The sequence below is a fragment of the Esox lucius genome, chromosome 21 (genome assembly GCF_011004845.1).
Source record: "Esox lucius isolate fEsoLuc1 chromosome 21, fEsoLuc1.pri, whole genome shotgun sequence".
Lineage (NCBI taxonomy): Eukaryota > Metazoa > Chordata > Actinopteri > Esociformes > Esocidae > Esox > Esox lucius.
The window spans coordinates 7,962,548-7,987,899 of record NC_047589.1 but is presented as its reverse complement, the minus strand read 5'-3'; the positions used below and the strand labels follow the sequence as shown (position 1 = coordinate 7,987,899).

At 41.3% G+C, this 25,352-nt stretch overlaps 1 protein-coding gene across 1 annotated transcript in view; it reads right to left on the bottom strand.

The window, feature by feature from the left end:
- The window catches only part of smchd1 (structural maintenance of chromosomes flexible hinge domain containing 1), a 54,336-nt gene that overhangs the window by 1,533 nt on the left and 27,451 nt on the right, over positions 1-25,352 (bottom strand). The window contains exons 33-46 of the mRNA XM_010885439.5: positions 23,595-23,710; positions 20,557-20,618; positions 20,242-20,329; positions 19,930-20,061; positions 19,550-19,705; positions 17,924-18,056; positions 17,636-17,755; positions 17,409-17,494; positions 17,147-17,269; positions 16,734-16,918; positions 9,502-9,611; positions 8,750-8,820; positions 8,488-8,662; positions 6,274-6,432 (exon numbers count right to left, since the gene is read on the bottom strand). Coding sequence (XP_010883741.2) covers positions 6,274-6,432; positions 8,488-8,662; positions 8,750-8,820; positions 9,502-9,611; positions 16,734-16,918; positions 17,147-17,269; positions 17,409-17,494; positions 17,636-17,755; positions 17,924-18,056; positions 19,550-19,705; positions 19,930-20,061; positions 20,242-20,329; positions 20,557-20,618; positions 23,595-23,710 — 1,716 coding nt within the window. The remainder of the gene's footprint in view (positions 1-6,273; positions 6,433-8,487; positions 8,663-8,749; positions 8,821-9,501; positions 9,612-16,733; positions 16,919-17,146; positions 17,270-17,408; positions 17,495-17,635; positions 17,756-17,923; positions 18,057-19,549; positions 19,706-19,929; positions 20,062-20,241; positions 20,330-20,556; positions 20,619-23,594; positions 23,711-25,352) is intronic.

Here is a 25,352-nt window from a genome sequence, read left to right as displayed (position 1 = left end):
CCAAGATAAAAGGTGCCATTCCAATGCACATGAAAGTGCTATCCACCCTCAAGTTTTTGGCAATGGCCTCTTTTTCAGTAGGATGAGCAAAGCGATAAAAATGAAAATGTTCATACATTTTCCATACAACATAGCAAATGATACGAGAAATAAGATCCTCAGATAGTCATGGAAGCCCTGCCCCAGGACGAGTTTAACTATGATGAGATTAAGTACACTGGTGGAAGGTGGAACACCCAACTTGTTCATAATGCTTAGCAACAATGATTGCATTTGTTCCTGTAAAGTGTGGCCTACTTCGGATTGTTAACTCAATTTGAGGAGCTGTATTATTTCCCAATGCTAAAGTTAATATTGGGTCTGTTTTGAAACTAGTGGTCCAGGGGCTCTTGTTAAGATTGATGCCATAATGAACTCCAATTGAAATCCTGTGCTCTGAATTGAAGAAAGCAGTCCACCAGTATAAACCTAAAGCTATCAAGGAACTTTAACTGTGTTGCATGGAGTAGTACAAGATCTCTCCAAAAGTGTGCTCCAACATTGTTAGACTTCACAAGGAAAGGGTCAGGACTACAGGTCTTCGCAGATATATCTGAAATGGGATTATCCGAGATCCAATCTGTTATCAGACTGGATCGGATAATACTATATAGTTGACCGCAGGATCCTGATCAAGAATTGTGGCCACATCTCGGATCGCAGTGATATTATTTGAAATACAGACTGTATCCAAAAAGTTATAAAAAAAGAAATAAATAAATATTTCACATTTGCTACAACTTGCAGTTGGTTCACTGGTTTAAGCTCCTACTGAACTTCATGGAAACAGTGTTTCTTCATGTTAGTGTTTTTATGATGACATAAAGGGCTTTAACACTAGGACTGCCAGATGCCTAGGGGAATTGGCATTTGAGTTTGTAATGAAAATAAAACTTCCATTCTGAAAGTTACACCCTCCTCCTTCCATTACTTTTCCTAAATAGGCGTATATTACATTGTACCATTGTCAGAATTCTAAACTCACAAATAGAAAACTATTTAGAGACTATTTACCTGTTTTTTTAACCCTGATTTCCGACTTAATTGCCAATAGCCCACGACACTTAGCGTTGGTACCCAAATGGTACCCTTTATAGCGGAGAGTCCGGGGTGTTCCGTGAATGCGGATGATGACCAGAGGCATGATCACCGGAGGCACCTTGAAAGTGTAGGCCACTGTAAATCATCCTCTCTTTTATTTATCAAATGTATGGTGTTTATCAAGCAACCTTGCTTTAGGCCAATGCACGGCTATTCATGCAGATATTCTTTGACTGTCACAAACTGGTCAATAATGTATGTTATTTAACCTTGTACATCATCAAAATGAGATCAAAATTAAAACTAATTAAATTCTAATGGATTTATTGAATAATTTAAGTGTTGTGTAATTTTCATTTTGTACATTTGTAGTAGGGGTCGACCGATTAATCCTTTGGCCGATAGGACGATAGGATGTTTCACAAACTATTGCTATCGACAGAACTTGGCTCCGATAATGGCCAATGGCTGCGTAGCCACTACTGGTCACTTGCGACTTACATCACCTTTCGATGAGCTGGAGGCTCCATACATGATGTCAAGGTCATGTCACAGTGTACTGTACCTGAGATCATTTATATTTGAATGAAAGTTAACTTTAAGACTGCGTTATCTGTTTTTATAAGCATGATAAGGTTGTTGGTCATAGACTGACATTAGACTGAAGACAACTGCTGCTCTGCAGAAAGCATGCGGTCTCTGTTTTGCTAGCAAGCTTGGTTGTTAGGATTTGGCTAGCCGGAAGTGCAAGCCTAGCACAACTACGGGCCAATGGCCATATCTGATCATTTGGAGGCCACTTTTGCTGAAAATGTGTGTGATTAATTCCTGATAATAATCTAAACAACTGTTAAGAGGGGCAGCCCCTGAATGCGCCACAGACTTCAAATTACGTTTTTCAGTGTAGAGTACATCGGAGATATTTTTCTCAGAAAGCAATTCTCCACTCAATGAAAAAACCTTCAACGCATTATTCCGGTGATGGAGTTAGAAAACGTGTACGAAAGCTTACGGTCCCGAGGTAAACGTTGGAACAGCTGATTGTACTGGAAGGCTGACAAGTGGCATTCAAGTAGTATCGGTTTTACATTTATTTCTCCACACACTTCTCTTTCGAATATATAACGAAACTATCAGCTCCTTATTCACGATACAAGACAGGCAGACAGGGAGGAAAATAAACCATTCAACTTTTACTTTACTTAGCGATGTGGCGTTCTATCCAGCCATGTAACTATCCATTCATGAAATTAAATCGCACCCTTTAGGCTTCTCCTTACCCCGGGAATATGCACGAACATTCATTGTTTGTAAGAGTGACATTACAACGTAAGGGGACGCGCAACAGAAGTAATCCTTCCTGGCTAGTGATAAATCACAGAACAGCATCGCCATTGTAGAACATAGTTCGGTTACAATTTATTTTGAGTGTCCCGATTTCCATCTGTAGATGTTCCATAGATAGTAATGCTATCAACAAATATATTAAACAAACTATTGGTTGCTAAACAACTAAGGCCAAGTTTAAGTTTAGAATAAGGTTTAGGGTAAGGGTTAAAGTTAGGGACCGAATAAAGTTTAGGGATAGGATATAGATATGGGTTAGGGTTAATAGATTGTAGAGCATCTACAGGCACACTTTGGGGACTCGTAAAATAAGAAGTGTTACCCATAGTTCTTTCCAATTATGTAATCCACCAAATCACACAAGAATGTTCTGTTACCAAGGTATACAAAAGGAGCTGCCTTTCTGGACAGATTGAAATTTTATTGGGAAAAAATTGCTAAAACTATATACAGTTGTGCTCAAAAGTTTGCATACCCTTGGAGATTTGGTAATATATGTACTATTTGTGAAGAAAATATGAGTGAGCATTGAATAATTAATTCTTATGGGATTCATATTCAACTGTAGACCATAACGGAGTTGCCACAATCATAAAACAAAACATGGCCACAAAGAAAAAAAAATGCTGACCCCTATTCAAAAGTCTGCATACCCTTAGTTCTTAATACTGTGTATTGCCCCCTTTAGCATCATGCAGTCTTTTGTAATAGTTATCTATGAGGCCCCGAATTCTTGCAGGTGGTATAGCTGCCCATTCATCTTGGCAAAATGCCTCCAAATCACACAAGTCTTTGGTCGTCTTGCATGAACCGCACGTTTGAGATCTACCCAGAGTGGCTCGATGATATTAAGGTCAGGAAACCGTGATGGCCTCTCCAGAACCTTCACCTTTTTCTGCTGTAACCACTGGAGGGTCAACCTGGCCTTGTGCTTAGGGTCATTGTCATGCTGGAAAGTCCATGAGCATCCCATGAGCAGCTTTCGTGCAGAAGAATGCAAATTGTCTGCCAGTATTTCCTGATAACACGCTGCATTCATCTTGCCGTCAATTTTCACAAGATTCCCTGTGCCTTTAGAGCTCACACACCCACAAAACATCAGTGGGGATGGTATTCTGTTCACTATAGGGCTTGTTGACCCCTCTCCGAACATAGCGCTTATGGTTGTGACCATAAAGCTCTATTTTAGTCTCGTCACTCCAAATTACAGTGTTCCAGAAGCTGTGAGGCGTGTCAAGGTTTTGTCGAGCATATTGTAATTTTTGTGGAATTGGTAAAGGCTTCTTTCTGGCAACTCGACCATGCAGCAATTTTTTGTTCAAGTATCGTCGTATTGCGTTCCTTGAAACAACCACATCGTCTTTTTCCAGCGCAGCCTGTATTTGTCCTTAGGTTACCTGTGGGTTTTCTTTGTATCCCGAACAATTCTTCTGGCTGTTTTGCCCGAAATCTTTCTAGTTTTACCAGACCTTGGCTTGGTATCAAGAGAACCCCACATTCTCCACTTCTTAATAAGTGATTGAACAGTACTGACTGGCATTTGTAAGGCTTTGAATATCTTTTTCTATCCTTTTCCATCTTTATAAAAATCCATTACCTTGTTACGCAGGTCTTTTGACAGTTCTTTTCTGCTCCCCATGGCTCAGTAGCCTGCTCAGTGCAACCATGTGAGAGCAAACAAACTCATTGATTATTTATACACAGAAACTAATTGCAATTTAAAAAGCCACAGTTGTGGGAATTTCACCTTTAATTGCCATGTTAACCTGTGTCACCTTCTGTGTCTAACAAGGCCAAACATTCAAGGGTATGTAAACTTTTGATCAGGGCCATTTGGGTGATTTCTGTTAACATTATGATTTAAAAAGAGCCAAACAACTATGTGATAATAAATGGCTTCATATGATCACTATCCATAAATAAAACTTTTTTTTGCATGATCAGTCATATTTTCAAAATCAATGCCAAAAATTTCACAATTTCTGCCAGGGTATGCAAACTTATGAGCACAACTGTATGTAGCTCAGGGATTACATTAGCTGGCAAATGCTGGCTTTTCGCCGGTATCGTGTGTAGTTGTCCGACAGATGAAAATATCAACAGCTAAAATGTTTGGTGGGAAATACGCAAAATAAATTAATTAATGGCATACTAAATAGCTTAATATTGTGTGACCTTTAAGATCTGTTGCCAAGAAAACAGCAACTCTGCAGTTTCGGTAAGACATTACTGAGTATTTGATCATGTGACGTGTGGCACAAGATTCTAAAAGCTGCACACTCAGGGCAGCAACTCCATCATACACGTTTAATATGCAACGGGACAACATATTTATATCCATACATTTTAATGTGCATTATCTAATTAGGAAATATGGTTGAAAATGGCAAAATTAGACATTATTTGTCAAAATATTTTACACACGCTTTAGTGTTTTTTTTTCTTTTGTCGATCAGAGTTGATCTGACAAATAAGTGACTGACTCTATTAAATAATGTTACAGAATAGGGTAGATTATGGTGCATTGCAAAACAATTCTAAACTAGGTTTAAACATACTGAAATTTAGAAGCAAATGAGTTTCAGTAAATGATCTGCGCCTACAACTTTACGCAGAGCTGTCAAACGCTCTTCTGCACCCATGGCCTAGACATCCTATGGAAAATGATAATTCACATGGTATTTGTTGAGACATTTCTAACATTGGCTTCAAAATCCCTTATTCAGATTGGAAACATGATTTTGTAATCCAAATATTGCGCAACAAGATAGATTGTCTATAAAATAATTGTGATCTTGCTCAAATTATAGCGATCAGGCAATTATGTAATAATGTTATTCATTCTGTGACTAATTGACATTTTAAAAAAGTTGTTGGATCCTAGCGTTTGTGTTTTAGTGCTGTTTTAATGTAGGCTATTATGGCTATTTAACATGTACCTGTTCCATATGTCCGGAGGCCATCATAAAAAAGTCTAACGTAAACTCTCCCACCCAGTGTTATTTTGCATTATCAGTCAGTTTGATGTTCAGTTCCAGATTTGTTTATTTAGGTATTTTCTTTGACTTAGATGTTCAGTTTAACAGTTACCCTGTTTCTTATAAAGTCAAAGATTGCTCATTCCCAAGTGTCACTTTTTATCATGGAGTGTGGTTGTGTCGTCCGATTAATTGGCCATCAGCCTTTTCCTTTTCCTTCTCCAAACTATCATTATTATATCGGCCTTTAAACATCCACTATCGGATGACCTCTAATTTGTTGGGCCTAATAAACAAATGAAAATACTATAGCCTGTGTTCTAAAAAATTTTTTTTATGTATTCTTTTTTAGTCGTTTTTTTGTATGATGAGACGTTCAATATTTTTTCAAATTCATTAACCATTTAAAACTAAAATTCTGCAATTCATTATTTTTTAGACTTCTATATAGTTTGATGATGACCCAGTAGATGAACTGGTGCTCTGGCTGGATGGTGATGCTGTGAATGAGAATGTCCATGCTAATAGGGACGATTCGTATGCTAATGACGAGAAATGGTGTTAGCCTCTGGCTGATACTGCTGGTCTGAAAGGTCTGGCGATTCTAGTGTTAAAAAAACATTGGCAGGTAGCCTAATATTGTTGCACAGTAATGTATACATTTAATATATTTTTGTAATACATAGGCTAACCATTTTAACTCCTTTCCATCAAAATAAAACTGATAATCTGCACTTTAGCCCTACAGTTAGGAATACAGAGAGGGGAAAAACGTTTATCATTGTCCAATTACTTTTGGACTTCAGTGTGTCATTTGTTATTAAACATTTTTAAATGTACAACTGTACTCCTCCCCACATGCACTTACCAAGCTTTGTCTCAATCTCCTTTAGCTGCTTCCTCTGTCCTTCCATCTCCTCTTCTTTCTTTACCATCTCAGGTGAATTTAGATATTGCATGTGGGTGTCCAAGTCCTCCTTCACTTGAATGCTGTTCTGCAAGGTCTGTTGGTACTGCTTAAGCAGGTCTACAAACAGTGGCATGGTACTTGTAAATACACATTATATATAATACTATCTTACAAAATCTATGGAAACAAGCAATTGGGGTAATCTCCCTCCTGAATGAGAGTCAGCTTTCTCTTCTGGCCAATCTATTTGTTGAAAGGTGAAAACATGTATCTCAGATGGAAAACTTTTTAACAGTTCTGAGTTAACATGGGACACTTGACAGACACACACAGCGGCTTTTGTGGTCTAATGACACCTAACATGGAATGAAAGGAGTGAGCGATGACATGGGAAAACTGGTAAACCTTCCGGCTCCATGTATAAACAGTTGTTGGGAAGCAACTAAAAACTTCTCACAATGGCACCTATAGCATTCTACGATCACCAGGAACTACATGTTTGATATGCATGCCTTCTTGATCACTTCCTGGCCAAAGCAGTGTACGCACGTGTTACGCCTTACGGCGTACATCTGGCGGAGCAAGATTTGCATTGCTAGTGTGAAGCAGTAAGTCTGTTTGGGTAGGTCAAGATCAAGCTAGAGAACTTGAATTTAGCAATTTTATTCTATTCTTCTTCACTGAAGAGTTCAACCTCAGACAAACTGTGAGGGGATCTCCTGCACACAGCCCACTTTAAGCCAGTCCATACATATTTTTTTCACTAGACTGAGGTCTGGGCTCTAACTGCGCAACACCAAAACACTGACCTTCCTTTTCACCAGCAAATCATTGGTTAATTAAGCTGTGTGCTTAGGTTTGTAGTGTTAAGGGGGTGATATTTTGGCAGAGGGCAGCAAGGTTCACGCCAACATATCTAGATTTTTTGCGCTATTCACTGTCTCTTCTGCTCTGACCAGAGCCCTTGTGCACACTGTAGGGAAGATGCTGCCATCATGCTTGACAGCAGGTACTGTGTACTTTGAGTGATAAGACACAATGGCTATAATACGCATGGAAAGACCAATCCCTGTCAAGAAATACCTGCGGCTCCTTTAAGGTTGATGCTGTACTCTTTGTAACCACCCTGGTGCACTTTCTTCAGGCTCTTTAAAAGGGACTTCCTGATCTTTGTAAAGTGTAAATGGTACCATCTCACCCACCCGTCGTAACCTTAGGTGTCCCATAATACATGGAAAGCCTTCAATGTGCCGCCTCTCCGGCTTGAGTGACATGACTGTACCATCTCAGAGTGACCCACAGAAAGGTAAATATGGGTCATAAATACAAACAGGCTTACACGAGGAAGGAAATGAGGTACAACACCTATAGGACCTCACGCTGTTTGTCAACCTGAATCAATGTGGCTTGGGTTAAGCCAGGCTATTATCACCCAGAAGGAGGGGCTCCCGGGCCGACTCAACACTTAGTCCATAAAAGGCATGGTAGCTTACTTAAATAGGAGCGTGTCCATTAGCGTATTATACCTTGTTCCCTCCCTCAAGTAACCAGTTATATTCATAACCCTGAGTTATTAAACACTACAGGTTTTTATAACCAAATGTCTAGATAGCTGCATTGACCAATAGTAGACCTAATTTTTGAGGGCTTGTTGGCCCACCACACATACAGCAGTGTTTGGTTTGAAGAATTAATAAAACAGAAAAGTTGCAGTGCCTCTTAAAATACCAGAATGTGAAATGGGAAAAGATATGTCATGGCCAATTAGTAGCTATACTGTACCAGTGACAAGTTTGGACACAATTACTCATGCTTTAGCTTTACAAATGTCCTACTTTGAAGAATGTAAAACATACATTTTCATTTATTTAAAACTTTTTTGGGTTACTACATGACTCCATGTGTTACTTCATACTCCTGATGAATTCAGTATTATTCCACAATGTGGAAAACAGGACAACTAAAGAAATACCCTTGAATGAGTAGATGTGTCCACACTATTGACAGGTACTGTACCTGCTTTTCAGAATTAAAACTTTTCCAACATACAATGGATTAGTTGGGCACAAATAAGACCGTAAGACATGTAACATGAACAATGTATACTTTTGTGAAACCTCTACAGAACCGGGCATGCACAGTTACAAACAGAACTTAAACACAGTGACTAACCGATCTGGCCCATCAGTGTGTCATATTGCTTTGGAAGTGGTGCGCCGAACACCTGGCCACGCAGTTTCTCTATCGGAGGGGCTTTGTTCTGCAGGCCCCCAAACTTCCCATTGCTGCGTATTCTATCTCCCTGCCGGGTCAGGAGTGTGGGGCACGGCATCTTGCTCTGGACCACCTGCCCAAAACCAAAACCCAACTCGGTTCTGAAACATGTTTTGCTATATTTCCTCGGGGCGATTTGGATGTTTGTTGCCTGACTCACCCCCTTCCTGTAGTGGTTGGCTGAGTCCAGGTCATTTGTCAGTATGGTGTCTCCCAGGAGGTTTCCAAAAACTGGATGCAACAAAGTGTGATTCATTATTGGGAAATGACATACTTAGTCAACAACCTACTACCAGATAATCACTTGAAATCAATTACTAAACCTGATTTTATTTGTTTGGGAATCCTGTTTGATTATTTGTCTCAAAACAGAGGGTAAGACCTCATGTTCATTTCTGAATATGCCTGAGGTATATAACGCCATAGTACTTCTGTAGAAGATCAATCAACTTTGTTGGTACAAACCCTGTTCTTAGATGTCTTTTTTTTAATTTATTTTTATTTGTGTATTTACACACCTATTAAACTTAGTCTGCTAGGAACTTTTGGTGTAGAAAAACTATAACAGGGGCTCTGCAAAGGACATCAGTCCCAAATCAAGAAATGCTGAAAATGAGCCCCCAAACCCAAGAACAAAAGAGGAAGGGGGGTTGACTAACTAGCAAGTGTCCTTAAGTAGGAAGTTCCATTTAAAATCAATTGACTAAGATGTCAATTCTAAACTGATCCTGTACAGTATCCCTACTCAGACTTGATACATATGGAGACCAGGGAAGAAGAGAGTGACAAGCTTTCAGAAAAGTTAACACTCAAAATGTGTAACTGACAATCGGACAGTTCCATTAGGAAGGGTCAGATAAGGTAGTCTGTTGGTGATTACACAGAAAGATATTCCAAATAATTTTGACATACCCATCTGGCAGCTCTCTGCATTCTCTGGGAAAATAAGGAGTTCTCGGGCAAACACAGGGTTCCCAATGGGATGAAAGCTGGCTTGACCATTTCGTATGTGGGGCAACGGCCTGGAAAAGAAAGCAGTACAGATCAATGAAGAATGTAAACAAGTGTTTACCAAGTACTTGGATGGATATAAATTGCAAGTCAATATGCAAAGAGATCTACCCTTTAGAACTATTAAAAACAGGACTTTAAATATAACTCTGCAACATTAACATACAGTGCAGTAAACAGGTGTTTGGAAAGGGATCCAGGTTTTGTTGTTTTGGTTCTGAACTTTAGCACTTCGGATTTAAAGTACAAATAGTTAAAGTATCTCACAAAAGAGAGTACACCCCTCACACTTTTGTAAATATTTGAGTATATCTTTTCTTGTGTCAACACTGAAGAAATGACACTTTAAAGTAGTGAGTGTACTGCTTGTATAACAGTGTAAATTAGCTGTCCCCTCAAAATAACACAACACACAGCCATAAATGTCTAAACAGCTGGCAACAAAAGTGAGTACACCCCTACGTGAAAATCTTCTGATGAACCATTTAGAAATGACAGCATATTTTGTACACTGTCTTGATTTATGGGCCTTAAGCATTTTGGACAATTGGATTCCCAGCGGTGCATTTGTTTGTGTCATTGGTGCAAGCTCCAGAGAGCTGTCAACATGTAATCTCAATCCTAACCTCTGTATTTGGACTTTCACTTTGGTTTGGAGTCAGTTGCTGATTGATGTCCAACAACACAAGAGTCAATGCAGGTCAAGCTGGCCATTTTGATGCAGATAAATCTGAATAAATTGATCGGTGACATAACCAAAACCTCAAAACGGCTTAGGACATTAATAGGAAAGCACTGGTTAGCTCAGTGTGAGATATCAGCTGGATTCTTACATCAGCAATGGCAAATTACCTGGTAGAGCAAGACCTCTAAAGTGGATCACCAAAGAAAGTCTGCATAATGAAGAAAAACCAAAGAACCTAACAATGACCCAAAGCCCACAGGAACCAATCAGGAACACACGCCAGGAGATATGCCACTTTTCAGAAGTTTTAGAACCCCCTCATTTTTCCTGTTTTTGTTGAAATTTAAGCAGTGAATAACCTGAAATGGTACAAAGGTTAGCAGTAAACTGGATAATAATTTGGTTACCAAAATGTTTAAAATAATGTACATTTCAACTTAGATGGTCTGCAGCAATGGAAGTATATTAAGCCTTTAAAGTTGATGCAAACAATTCCAACAGGTGTCCCAACATCTGTTCATTACTTATAAACACTGTTTGTAATAAAAAAATAAGTTGTTGGTAGTTACTACACCCTATTAATCATTATTTGGACAGTATTGTACTGTAGCAAGTAGTATATCGCTATCAAAATGGTGAGAAAAAAAGACAGACCATTATAATCCTCATTGCCAGTGTAAAGCAGTAAGTCTGCTTGGATAGGGGTCATGATCAAGCTAGTGAACCTGAATTTACCATTGTATTATATTGTATTATTCCTTTAGAGAGATTGCAAAGAAAGCCAATGTGTCGGTGAATACAGTTTCCTACACCATTATAAGGCACTTGAAAACTGGAAGAAACTGATAGGAGGAGGTCTGGCAGACCCAAAGCCACAACAGAATCAGAAGACACATTCTAAGAACAGCTTCCATTATAGGCAGCTCACAGGACAAAAGCTTCAAGCTCAGCTTAACACTGGTCAAAGCAAGCAAGTCTCATTTTCAACTGTGAAGAGAAGACTTCGAGCTGCAGGTTTGACAGGTCAAGTGGCAGTAAGAAAGCTAAGATGTCAAAACCAGAAAGAGGCTTGCCTGGGCCATGAAGCTGTGCCAATACACTACTGAAGACTGGAAGGCCTTATGAAAATTAGAAATCATCATGCAGGGTTTTTGTACACCGTCGAAAAGGCAAAAGGATGGCTCCTCATTATGTGACACCAACTGTCACACATGATTGTTGCTTGATTGTCTAGGACTGTTTTGCTGGATCCAAAGTCAGCGAATTGCATGGTGTGGCACCCTCAACCACTTTGCAGCGCCATGCAATACCTTCTGGTGTACGCCTAGCTGATCAGTGGTTCATCCTAAAGCAACATAATGACCCAAAACATAAGTCCAGCCTGTGTCAGAACTACCTTAGAAGAGAAGATGACAGTACGCTTCGAATCACAGAATGGCCAGCACAGTATCCAGACTTAAACCCCATCGAGCTGGTTTCGGATAAATTGGGAAGAAGAGTGAAAGCAAAGCAACCTACATGTGCATCCCATTTGTGGGAGCTTCAGCATTGTTGGGAACAACATTCTGAGCAAACAAGTTGAGGAGTTCTAAAACATTTGACCAGTAGTGTAGATGTGGTTGTGTCAGGTGCTACACTACTTTAATACTAGTTAGATTCAAAACAGGATAGCCTAAATACCAAAAAGAGCCTGCAGAGTTCCAGGAAAAAGGTATTGTAAACAGACGAGACAAATATTAAAATGTGTGATGACAACAGGAATGTGGAGGGGAAAAAAGAAACCAGCATATCAACTAATCTATGTATTCAAGTATGTTTGGGCATGTATGACTGCCACGGCAACTGGCTCACTTTGTTGATGATGCAATGGCTGACTGCAACAGGAGGATGAATTGTACAGAAATCACCTGTTTGCGCAGATATAAACCAAATGTCTAAAATCTGAGTGGACAGCACTTTACCTTGCAGTAGGACAATTGCCCCAAACATAGTGTTTAATAAGGAAAGATATTTCAGGGCCAAAAGGTGGAATATTCTTGACTGGACAAGTCAATCACCAACCTGAAACCAACTGAGCATACGTTTCAACACTGAAGGCAAAAATGCCCTTAAACAGGAACTGAAATTGGCAGTAATACAGGCCTGGAAGAGCATCACCCAGTGTGTAACTGAGGGATCTTGGACTCTTCAATGCAGTACATTTAAAGATCCTTGATAGTCTTAGGTTTGTACTGGTGGACTGCCCTCCTCAATTCAGACCAAAGGATTTCAGTTGGATTCATGTACACCGATATGGCCATTGCAAAAATAAAAAATGGTGGTGCCGCAACCCTTGCGTTGATTGATACATCAAGTATGTTTGAGTCTCCTGGAAGGCAACCAGGTTTCGGACTACAATAAATATCCAGGTACTCAGCAGGACAAACTGACCGAAAGTGTCAATGATCCACCACCATATTTTGATGTGGGTATCAAGTGCTTTTCCTTGTATGCAGGCCCTTGTGGTTGACAAACTTCCAAATCGGCTGCATGGCCAAAATGTTAGATTCTTTGACTCATCTGACCACAACACAAGATTCCAATTGTAGTTACAAACAACACTTGGTAAAATTCAGGCTCAGCAATAGGTGTATCGGGCTCATTAAGGTCTTCTTTTGTGCAACCCTTCCGAATAGCATGTTGACATGGTGGTGGCGTTTAACAATAGATTTTGAGATCCAAAGATTCTACTACACTGTGAAGTTCTAAAAAATACTTTAATGGAATTGATCTGAGTAAGTCAACAGATATAGTTTTTGATGCATTCAAACAAGGAATGATTCTTGATACGGTGATACGAATGCCATAGACTCAACAGAACAAGAAACCAGGCAAGCTCATTCAGCCGGCTCGCAATAGAAAGTGTTGCCATCTCAAGATTCGAACTCAGGTCACCCACGTGAAAGGCTGAGTCACTAACCACTACACCACAGAGCTGTACATTTGCTGGCTGTCAGTATAGCCTCTTGTCTATACTGACACCCAGCATCTGTATATCCTGAACAAATCCTCTTTTGCTTCTGGGCTTTTTAATAGTTAATTGGCCATTCATGAATTACATTGATACAGTTAAAGTAACATTTCTCACTAAGTTTACCTCCCTCGTTTGCCACCGGCCGTTTTAACAGCGTATTAGCCAGTAATAAGCTTTACCGGTATCTACTAACTTACTGAAATAGTCATAAGAATTGAGCAATTGCTAGCGAGTCTACCATACCATACCATCATCTTCCGCTTATCCGGGGCCGGGTCTCGGGGGCAGCAGTCTAAGCAGGGATGCCCAGACTTCCCTCTCCCCAGACACTTCCTCCAGCTCTTCCGGGGGGACACCGAGGCGTTCCCAGGCCAGCCGGGAGACATAGTCCCTCCAGCGTGTCCTAGGTTTTCCCCGGGGTCTCCTCCCGGTGGGACGGGACCGGAACACCTTCCCAGGAAGGCGTTCCGGAGGCATCCGAAACAGATGCCCAAGCCACCTCAGCTGACCCCTCTTGATGTGGAGGAGCAGCGGCTCTACTCTGAGCTCCTCCCGGGTGACCGAGCTTCTCACCCTATCTCTAAGGGATCGCCCAGCCACCCTGCGGAGAAAGCTCATTTCGGCCGCCTGTATCCGGGATCTTGTCCTTTCGGTCATGACCCAAAGCTCATGACCATAGGTTAGAGTAGGAACGTAGATTGACTGGTAAATCGAGAGCTTCGCCTCGCGGCTCAGCTCTTTCTTCACCACGACAGACCGATACATCGACCGCATTACTGCAGAAGCTGCACCGATCCGTCTGTCAATCTCCCGTTCCATCCTTCCCTCACTCGTGAACAAGACCCTTAGATACTTAAACTCCTCCACTTGAGGCAGGCACTCTCCACCAACCTGAAGTGGGCAAGCCACCCTTTCCGACTGAGGACCATGGCCTCGGATTTGGAGGTACTGATTTTCATCCCCACCGCTTCACACTCGGCTGCAAACCGTCCAAGTGCATGCTGAAGGTCCTGGCTTGAAGGGGCCAACACGACAACATCATCCGCAAAGAGCAGAGACGAAATCGTGTGGTCCCCAAACCTGACACCCTCCGGCCCCTGGCTGCGCCTAGAAATTCTGTCCATAAAAATTACAAACAGAACCGGTGACAAAGGGCAGCCCTGCCGGAGTCCAACATGCACAGGGAACAAGTCTGACTTACTGCCGGCAATGCGGACCAAGCTCCTGCTTCGGTCGTACAGGGACCTGACAGCCCTTAGCAAAGGACCCAGGACCCCATATTACCGAAGCACTCTCCACAGGATGCCGCGAGGGACACAGTCGAATGCCTTCTCCAAATCCACAAAACACATGTGGACTGGTTGGGCAAACTCCCATGAACCCTCCATCACCCTGTAGAGGGTATAGAGCTGGTCCAGTGTTCCACGGCCTGGACGAAAACCAGACTGTTCCTCCTGAATCCGAGGTTCTACTATCGCCCGTATTCTCCTCTCCAGAACCCTGGCATAGACTTTCCCGGGGAGGCTGAGAAGTGTGATCCCCCTATAGTTGGAACACACCCTCCGGTCCCCCTTCTTAAAAAGAGGGACCACCACCCCGCTAGCGAGTCTGCAAAAGCGAATTCATTTCAAGGCATAGGAATGTATTTCTTTCTTTCATGGCAAAAAAATTCGTGAATTACATTTATACAGTAAAGCCAACGATAACTAACTTTTTCATTCAGTGAAAAGACGAGAGAATCGTGGAATCTACCAGAAATAATTAATAAATGTCGTTGCTCTCAATAGATTTGAACTTAGGTCTTCAACATGAGAGGCACTGTTTAACCACTACGCCACAGTATTAAGCAAGTAATATTACTAACTTCCTAGGAATAATCATAAGAATTGAGCAATTGCTAGCGAGACTGAAGATGAAATTTTCCATGCCAGAAACAGTCGCAATATAACCGTAGAGTTTCAGTTAAGGCTTACTATAATGTAGATACTAACAGGTTTTAGTCCATAGGGAATAATTCATAATGCGTACATCGCTTACCTGCGAGGAAATTCGAAATCGGGTTCTTTAGTTCACAAGTCTGCTTCTCTAACTACTACACTATTTAAAAAGGCTCGCTCATTCACAAGACATTTGCTCTTCTTAGCCGGCTCCGCTTACACAGTCCGGCAAAAACGGAGTGCTGAGACGTAGCCTGCAGAACCTATAACACTAAATTACCTTCAGAATTCTCCCAAATCGTTCTATTGAAGGTAGATAGTTTTAACAAAATACTTATTAAACTAAACAATGAATACATACGGGCTTAGTTGCAGTGTCATGGGGGTAGGTGAAGGAGCCGGTCGCAGGAGTTTGAGGAAGAAATTGGTTTTATTACTTAAGTTAAAACACTGTACTGTAAACAAACTGAGCATGGCGTTATTGTTTATTTTACTACCAGAAAGATTGCCTTTTTTCATAACCGGGAAACCAAATCGCGTTGATAGTTTACTCTTTCCTCCCCACATGAGCACCTCCTTAAGTCCTTGGTACCAAATGTATTGTGGAAGCAGAAAAGTCTGGAGCCAACATTAGCATAAATCACCAGTGTAGCCCTGTTACTGAGGTAAAGCACCAGCGGAAATGCGGCATGAGAGTGTGTCTATATACAATGCCTTCAGAAAGTATTCAGTATGCCCATTTATTGTATTTGGACCCTCATTCAGTGCTTTGTAGAAGCACCATTGAAAATTAGCACAGATTTGAATCTTCTTAGGCATTTCTCTAAACCTAGATATGAGCGGTTTCTCCCATTCTTCCATGACTGGATGAAGAGAACCGGTGAACTGCGAACTTCAGGTCTCACCAGAGATGTTCAATGGGTTCAAGTCAGGGCTTTGGCTGGGCAAGGACATTCAAAGACATTATCACAAAGCCTCTTAGCTGTGTGCATTGGGTCACTGTCATGCTAAAAAGGTGAATCTGAGATTGTGCGCTCTGGACCAGGTTTTCTGAGAAGCATCCCCATAAACATGAAGTTTCCACCAACATGTTGTACCATAGCGTTAGTATTAGACTGAGGATGACTGGTACTTTGTTTTCACCAAACGTAGCGCTTCACAAACGTACAAAAACCTGTTCTCGCTTTATGGACTGTAGACTGACAGGCATATTTTTAAACTCTGTCTATAATACAACAAAATGTGGAAAAGGTGAAGGGATCTGAAAACTTTCCGAAAGCAATGTTTGTATGGGTGTCTGTCTGAACAATTTCAACTACTTCAACAATGAATCGATGCAACAACGGCATAATGTTTTATTTGTTGTTCATTAAGAGAAGACCACCATCTTTGAACTTTTAAGTAAATTTTGGCTAACTAAATTGTTTGATGCCACAAAGGCACATTTTCATCTGTGATAATTGTTTTCTAGTGGCAGTATTTGTTAGTGTCTACGAACCTGTTGCTATTGTTTCTCCAGAACACAGTGTCCAGGGGCATGACCTGCTGTTTGCCCTGGGTATGGTCATAGACTTTCCGTGCAGCCTCCGTTGTCGTGGTAACCACACAGTCCATGTCCCCCAGGAGGTGCCAGGAGATGACCTTGGCCACGTCGTCGTCTTCCACCAGTGCCAGGTGGCCAATCTGCACCGGAGACAGAGGGACGATATATTAAAATCACTCTGAAACGGATCCAGAAGCAAACACCAGATGCAGATCTCCAATTACACCAGCACTATAGATCAGATATAGGAAACCCGCAGGGGGGGGTGAGTCCCAAACCGAATCCTATGGGCCTTCATCAAAATTAGTGCACTAAATGAGGAAAAAGGTGACATTTGGGATGCAAGATAAACAAGTGTGGGGAATTACCTTCCCTAACACGTCTGGTGTGCCTTTAAACGGATCAGGCATAGAACAGACCCTCCGCGTCTGGAGCTTAATTGAGTCCATTTCAGCGGTCTTCTGGCTGATGAGGGCTTCAACCGCTGGGATCTATGAAAACAAAACAGTTAAAAACAAAGCTTTCAACTTCTGAGGGGGTATCCATCGTACATAGTACAAAGACTGTGGACGTGATTGAGCATTTAGGGTCCTTCTTGGTAGTAGAATGCGAGCATGATCAAATACTCACAGATGACAACTGGGATATATTTATACTATTCCTCCTCAGCTCCGATTTCAGACGGCTCTCCTTGTTAGTGGCGTCTTGTACCTGATCTAAAGGCAGAATGATAGCACAGCTCTACAGCAGCAATATGCTGGATCACTTGATAGCCTGGTGCCAAACTGCCATTTTCCATATTTTTCTGTGGCGGCCCATTTGATGTAAACATAACACATTTTGATTGCAACACCTACTACTGAGCTCTGTGATGAGTTGTCTGTTGGTTTCGAACAGACTCTTGTAGATGTTAATGGTCTGGTTGAGCTGGTCTTTCTTCCTGGTCAGTTCAGACATCAGCTTCGTGTTTTGCACATCTAGGAGGTGACAGAGAGACTGTTGGAATCAACTGAATCTTCCTGTTCCAGGAAACCTGATGTCTGGATAATGACCATCAATATCACCACATTTCGATGGCACACAATGAATGCAAAAATAAACAAAACAAAAACTGATATTGATAAAAATTGATAAGAAAATCAAACCGTTGTAAAAGTGGAATGGGAGCTCAAATGCTTCCAGGGACTTATCACGGCTGAACCCTGATATCGAAGGTCTGAAGTGGAGGACGTACTCCTTCGCATCCTGTCCAGGACTGTTCTCCATTATGGACAGATTCTAAAAGAGGGAGGGATGAGCTCAAAGATAATCTGAACAAAATGATAACATAACACTTGTTTTGGCCCCCATTTATCATGAGCTAAACTCAAAGATCGAAGACTTTCTCTGTACACAAAAGGCCTATGTCTCTCAAATATTGTTCACAAATGTCTAAATCTGTGTTAGTGAGCACTTCTCGTTTACCGAGATAATCCATCCCCCTCACAGGTGTGGCATATCAAGATGCTGATTAGACAGCATGATTATTGCACAGGTGTGCCTTAGGCTGGCCACAATAAAAGGTGTTGTGGAAATTTCTTATACAATGTATTCTGATTGTATAAAGGATAGAGTCCCACTGTTAAGATAGGTACAGGAATGTGTGGGACCTGGTATTTGCATAGGGGGCATCTATTGTCTGTCCAGATGCAGATCAATGGGTTTTAGGACAGGATAGGAGAAGATATACAACAGGGGGAGTAAGGCCAGTTTGCCCCTTTGGGTAAACATTATTGCAGGAAGGATAAGGTGGGGGAAGATAGCATTTGACGTGTGTGATAGAACAAAGGGAAAGGTGTTTGATTGACATGAAACAGATGGCAGCATCTTACCACACCCCTTCTTCCTATGTAATAAATACTGTCGAAATGATGTTTTTATTTAGAAACTATCCACCGTTACTTTGTAACCTGTATACTTTCTCCTTGCAAGCAAGATTAAAACCGTTTATTGCGCAATTGATTTCTCCTGTCTTACCTACCATTTTCATAGAACTTTGGAATTTTAGAAATTGCCATCACAAAGGCCACTCTAAAATGTGCTGTTTCACTGTATTGCGGGGGATTGAAAACCAGTCAGTATCTGGTGTGACCACCATTTGCCTCACGCAGTGCAACACATCTCCTTCGCATAGAAGGCCCTGTACAGTGAAAACCGGGATTCATCCATGAAGGGAACACCTCTCCAAAGTGCCAGACGCCATTGAATGTGAGCATTTGCCCACACAAGTCAGTTACGACGACAAACTCCAGTCAGGTCGAGACCCAGATGAGGAGCAACAGCTCTGGTGGAAATTCCTGCAGTCAGCATGGCAATTGCACGCTCCCTCAAAACTTGCTACATGTGGGATTGTGCTGTGTGATGGAACTGCACATTTTAGAGTAGCTTTTTATTGTGGCCATCCTAAGTCACACCTGTGCAATAATCATGCTGTCTAATCAGCATCTTGATATGCCACACCTGTGAGGTGGATGGATTATCTAGGCAAAGGAAAGGTGCTCACTAACACAGATTTAGACATTGGTGAACAATATTTGAGAGACATAGGCCTTTTGTGTACATAGAGAAAGTCTTAGATCTTTGAGTTTAGCTCATGATAAATGGGGCCAAAAACAAGTGTTACGTTTATAATTTTGTTCAGTGTATATACACTATCTGTATCAAATACAAACTGTTGGTTTACACAATCCCTGAACTAAGATGGTTTACAAATGTGCCACCATGCTACTCACAGTGATGTGGGACTCTCCATTAGCCAGGTGGAACTGCACACTCTTGGATTTACCCTCAAAAAGAGGTTGGTCTTTCTCACTTGAGCCTATAGAAGTCTTGATGGTCACCACCACCCGTCCACTCAGCTTTAACCCTGCAGGGTTATTGTACACATCCTGGAAGCCAGAAACAACAACCATGGCTCACAGTTTTAGAAAATAAAATCACCAAAACTGGCAACCCTATTCAATTCAATAGTCACACCGCCGCTGTGAAAGGTTCTATACCCTTTCTACGGATTCTTATTCTATGGTCTCGGTTAGGTATGGTCAGTGAAAATGGTAGAGTGCATCTTTCAAACAGAAACCGTTCACTTGATTGCTTCCTCTCATCTTCTCACCATTATTTTCAGAGACATGTCTTGCACCAGAGTCCGGCTGGCGATGGCATTGTTGTTGGTGACCACCGGGGTTGGCGGTGGCGAGTCAGGTGCCAATTTGACAGGGTCATTGGCCACTACATTTATGACATACTAAACGAGAGCAGGAAAAAGAAAGGTGTAAAGATGACTTCTGAAGAGGCCACGATACATGGTAGAAATGTCCTTAATTGAAAGCTCATTAAGAGCCCAATATGGAGAGTAGTGACCATATGCATCCACAATTATTTCAGTTGTAAATCCTCCGAGACACCTGGTTTAGGTTGAACTCACCTGGTGACTCCAAAGCCCTTTGGTTTTGTCCATGCACATCACAAATTGGATGGTGTACTTTCCCACATGGTCTGGGATTACTTTGTCTCTGTTAGATGGAAAGGAATGTTTCACAAAGACAAAGAAGAGACACCAGTATATTGCCCACCATTTTCTGTAATTCTTCCGACGTTTCCACATGCTTAATTGGCAATTGCTAACACACTGCAGCCACCGGCAACAACTAAGCGTTAGACAAGAGGAAATTGCTAGAACTTAGACCTATTACGATCCAGCAGTTGGCAAGCAGTATTTGAATAGAAAACTCTTGGTTACCTGAAGTAAAAACTGTCCATCTTTTCATCTGCCATGGGTTTGCTGCATTTCAGCTGTGCAGCCTTTAGAAAAGCACATACACAGTGAGTCACTATTCCCACCAGACGATTTATTCTTGCCATTACCTTTTATATTCAACTAGTTTAAGCAGTTGTGTGATGAGGGCCAAAGTCTGTTTCAAATTGAATCCAACTGGCTATCCCAGTGTTTCCCTAATATTGTAATTACATTGTAATACATTTTATTTTACAAACATTGTGCTAAATTGTGATGCACCGCCACAGAAACCCAATATTTAGATGAAATAATTTTTTTCCCCCAAGCTGGGCGCAGTTGACCATCACAAGCATCAGAGCAGAGCAACAACGTCCTGCACTCGACATTCCGAGTACCAAGCTAGCAAGTGAGGTCAGAGAAACAACTGGCTGTGTCTGTCTGCACGTTTGATTGAACTGTCGGTTAGTGATGTGCAATTCATTCGTTTGTTTTGAACACATTTTTTTAGTGACTCTGGATTCACAAGTCCTTTGTTCTAGTGACTCGTTCAATTGTATCGTTCATTCGACCGTTTTACACCGGACCATTTTACAACATGATCATTTCCTTCATACCCGGTCCTCCAGCTCAGGTCTCCGATCAACGTCTATGTACATTCGCAGAGAAAAATAGATCAAGACAGGAATATCATAAAGACATGTTTATGATTGATATTTGAACGCAAATATCGTTAGTCGATTACTGATGTCATAAAATAAAACGAAAACAAGCATGGAGCCACTGCCTTTGCCTGAGTAAAAAAGACTTGGAAACGACTGACTCATTCAGTTTTATCTTACAATTTAATGGTTGATTGTTCATTTGAACAAACAACCGGAGTTCTACCCAAACACGGAATAAGCGGTTTCATGTTTGCAAAGAAAAACAGATCAAGACAAGCATTATAAAGACATGTTTGTAACAGATAATTGGACACATGGTAGGCCCAAAAAATGTATGTAGTAGTTGATTTTTGATTGCAATGATAAACACAGATAAAATGGTTCACCAAGCCTTTACCTAATTAATAAAGACTTGAACAACTGACTCGTACAGTTTTATAGTTCAATTGAACAGTTGCTTCATTCATTGCAAACTGGCAGTGGAGTACTACCCAACAACGAAATGTGTGGTTTTATATTCGCAAAATAAAAAACAAAAAAACAAAGAAGACAGTAGCATTATAAAGACTTGTTTAACAGATAACATCCATTGATGTCGGCATGTCAACCGTAGGGAAAACACTGGTATGCGATACAATAGGAACCACATTTCCTTCAGAGTGCACTACCTTGACTCGGGCCCATTTGGATCTGCCTAAAAGGAGCACACTATCAGTGTTTTACCTGACAGAAAATGTGTCAAAGGTGGTAAACCAACTCCCACTACCCCACGCTCCACCAGATATTATTAAATCTGCCCGGTTGTCCACGTGTCCACTTGAGTAGCAAATGCACAGTACAATGTTCTCTGTAATACAATAACAACTGAAAAACAAGCAATAAATATATTCTTCACATATTAACATGTTACATATTAGATTGTTTTTTTTTTTTACACAGGATTTTATAAAGCCCCCAAACATATTGGTTCCACAATGCTTCTAGCATACAGAGCATATCATTCCCTCTTCATTAAGTCTGAGCCACCCGAAAACATTTTGCCATTGAGCATCAAAACAATGTTCATTAGAAGATCAAGGAATCAAATAAACAAGAAAAGGAACCAGGCAAGCCTAGTTTGGCCGGCCCGAGATTAGAAAGGAGGACTATCAATAAAGCAATAAAGGTGACCATAACAGACTTTTTCGTGACAAGATGAGAATCGTGGATACCCCTCCTCTTTTAATGCGCAAGGCATGGTAATCTAATGTATATTAACCCAAAAAGCATGAGATGCGTACTTCAAAAATCCACCAGAAATAGTTGCAATATAACTGTAAACAAGTTTAATTTTAGGCTTACTATAACATAGCTAGTGACGGTTGTAGCCAGCAAAGCTTTTGAATATTCGGAACAAATCCTAACGCATAATTTGTTTTGACCGTGACGAGGCCCAAACTGGGGTCCCCTGCATGGTAGCTGCGTCTCTAACCACTACGCTATTTAACAAGGGGTATTCAGTCAGTCAGTAAGAGACATCTGCTCTTCTTGGCTTGCTCTGCTTACGCGGTCCGGCAAAAATATGAAATCACTCATCAAGCTTTATAATTAATCACAGTCAATATTATTGTTGTCCATTTTTATACTATGTTCTTGTTAATTTGACTTGCATTAAAGATGCATCAGAACTGTAGGCTTATATATTAGACTTGTTGCGTTGTTTTCTCCTCCATCCTTACCGTGACGCCACATCATTTATCCCACTCTCATGACTTCCTTCAGCTGTAGACTACTCATCCAGCTTGCGCTCTTCCAGTGTCTTCACGTTCATATATTTATATTGTTAGTGACTTAAATATGTTAAATGTATATTTTTAGACTGTATATTGCATATAAAGTGTTGTTGGGGACAGTAGCCTACATAGGCTACCCTAATCAATTTGTCTTCCTCTATTGAAAAACATCTTAACAAATGTTTTAAAAAAAGATCTTAAATGTTATGTGGAATGGATGTAGTTTAGGTGTTATTAGGTAAGGTCCTGTATGCAAGGTTGCCAGATCATTGACAGTGAACTGTGAAATCTGCATAAACGTTATATCTTTTATACAACCCTCCGTAAATCGACCTGCTCAAGGCCATTAAAAATAGCAAATTTTGGGGGAAAACCTAACCATCGGGCAACACTGGCAATATGAAAGTTTCCTCCTACAGACAAATTTGCTGCATTATATCGCTGGTAGGCGATGTTTTACCATCTAAAATTATGTTTTACCATGCTGACACACAGAGGCGAGATTTTGGGTAGGCAGCCGCCTTTGAGTTAAAAAAGCCAGAAAATCCCTGACTATATAGGTGTTAGAGTGCTCTTTGAGATGAATAACAATTGTCCAGTTACTTACCCCTTGTGGGGGTCGTGGCCCCGATGACTCTCCCTTCCACATCAGCATGGATATGTTGGCAGGATTGAGGTTCTTTATGGTACTGCCCTCCTCAGACACCACTGATACGGAAAACACTGGACCCACAAAGATCATCATGTAAGCTGATGCAGAGAGATGCTGGTGGCACACAAACACACCTGCAGACACAGAGGCGCAGACCCGACAGACAGAGGCGCAGACCCGACAGACAGAGGCGCAGACCCGACAGACAGAGGCGCAGACCCGACAGACAGAGGCGCAGACCCGACAGACAGAGGCGCAGACCCGACAGACAGAGGCGCAGACCCGACAGACAGAGGAGCAGACCCGACAGACAGAGGAGCAGACCCGACAGACAGAGCTGCAGACCCGACAGACAGACAGAGCTGCAGACCCGACAGACAGACAGAGCTGCAGACCCGACAGACAGACAGAGCTGCAGACCCGACAGACAGACAGAGCTGCAGACCCGACAGACAGACAGAGCTGCAGACCCGACAGACAGACAGAGCTGCAGACCCGACAGACAGACAGAGCTGCAGACCCGACAGACAGACAGAGCTACAGACCCGACAGACAGACAGAGCTACAGACCCGACAGACAGACAGAGCTACAGACCCGACAGACAGACAGAGCTACAGACAGAGTGGTAAAGTTACATATACAGACTAAGGAATCAGATGTGCATTGGATATTATTTTATTATTTGAATACTAACCTTCATTATTTGGTTAATTGAAATATAGGTTTTTAAATTTCTGCCGGTACCACATGATACACAATGTAGTAGGTTAGTGAGTAGGTTAATTTCACATAGAATGTGGCCTCAATAGCCATTAGTTTGCGGAAAACAGCGAGCATGTAGATAGATGAGAGAAGCATTGGTAGCCACGCCAAACACGGCTTAAGAACCAGAAGCTAATATTTCTCAACTCATAATGTACACATAATGAGTGACACATGCATGTAATAATGCATGTATCACTCACCCGTGATCCCAACGATCTCTGAAACCTTCCATGCATCCATTTTTGAATTATATCTCTGTCTGAAGCCAGAGAAGCATCATAAATAATGGGCCAACCGGACAATTATACATTTGTAAAGAAAATTTGCTAGCAAGTGAGTTTTTAGCAAGAGAGTAGAAAAGAGATCATCTGCCCTGCCATTGGTAGTCGCCGAACTCCGTCATTGCCCGCTCACTGGAAATTAGCATAAGGTTGAACATTTCTCAACTGTCGCTGGGAGATTTTGTCTCAGAGAGTAGCTCCGCCCACTGTCGCTGTGATTTGCGGGCTCTCGGAGGAAATGAATGAGTGCGTGCCTCTTTGTGTGCAGTGTGCATATAGGGTAATCCTTTTTTGACTGAGTTAGCTAAGCTAACCAGATATGCTAATAGCTTAAGTTTTCTGCACTTCCCAAACACCTTTAGATTCAACAACCTAACTTCAAGTAGCGTTTTGTAGCCACATTTCCAGTGGTAATATAATTCCGTAAATGTATTCCATCTTCCCTTGAATTAGTGAACTGTCATTCACTTTCTACCATTATATATTGTGCCTTTCTGTCAGTACCACCACACTACTATTGCTACTTTGATTGATGAATGTAAACATCCATGGAGAAAAGCCTGTTATAATAATAAAAAGGTATATCATTGTATGTTAAAATTCTATATAGGAATTTGAATTAGTATTTAGATTTAGCATGTTCAGGCCTACACCTCAATTCAATTC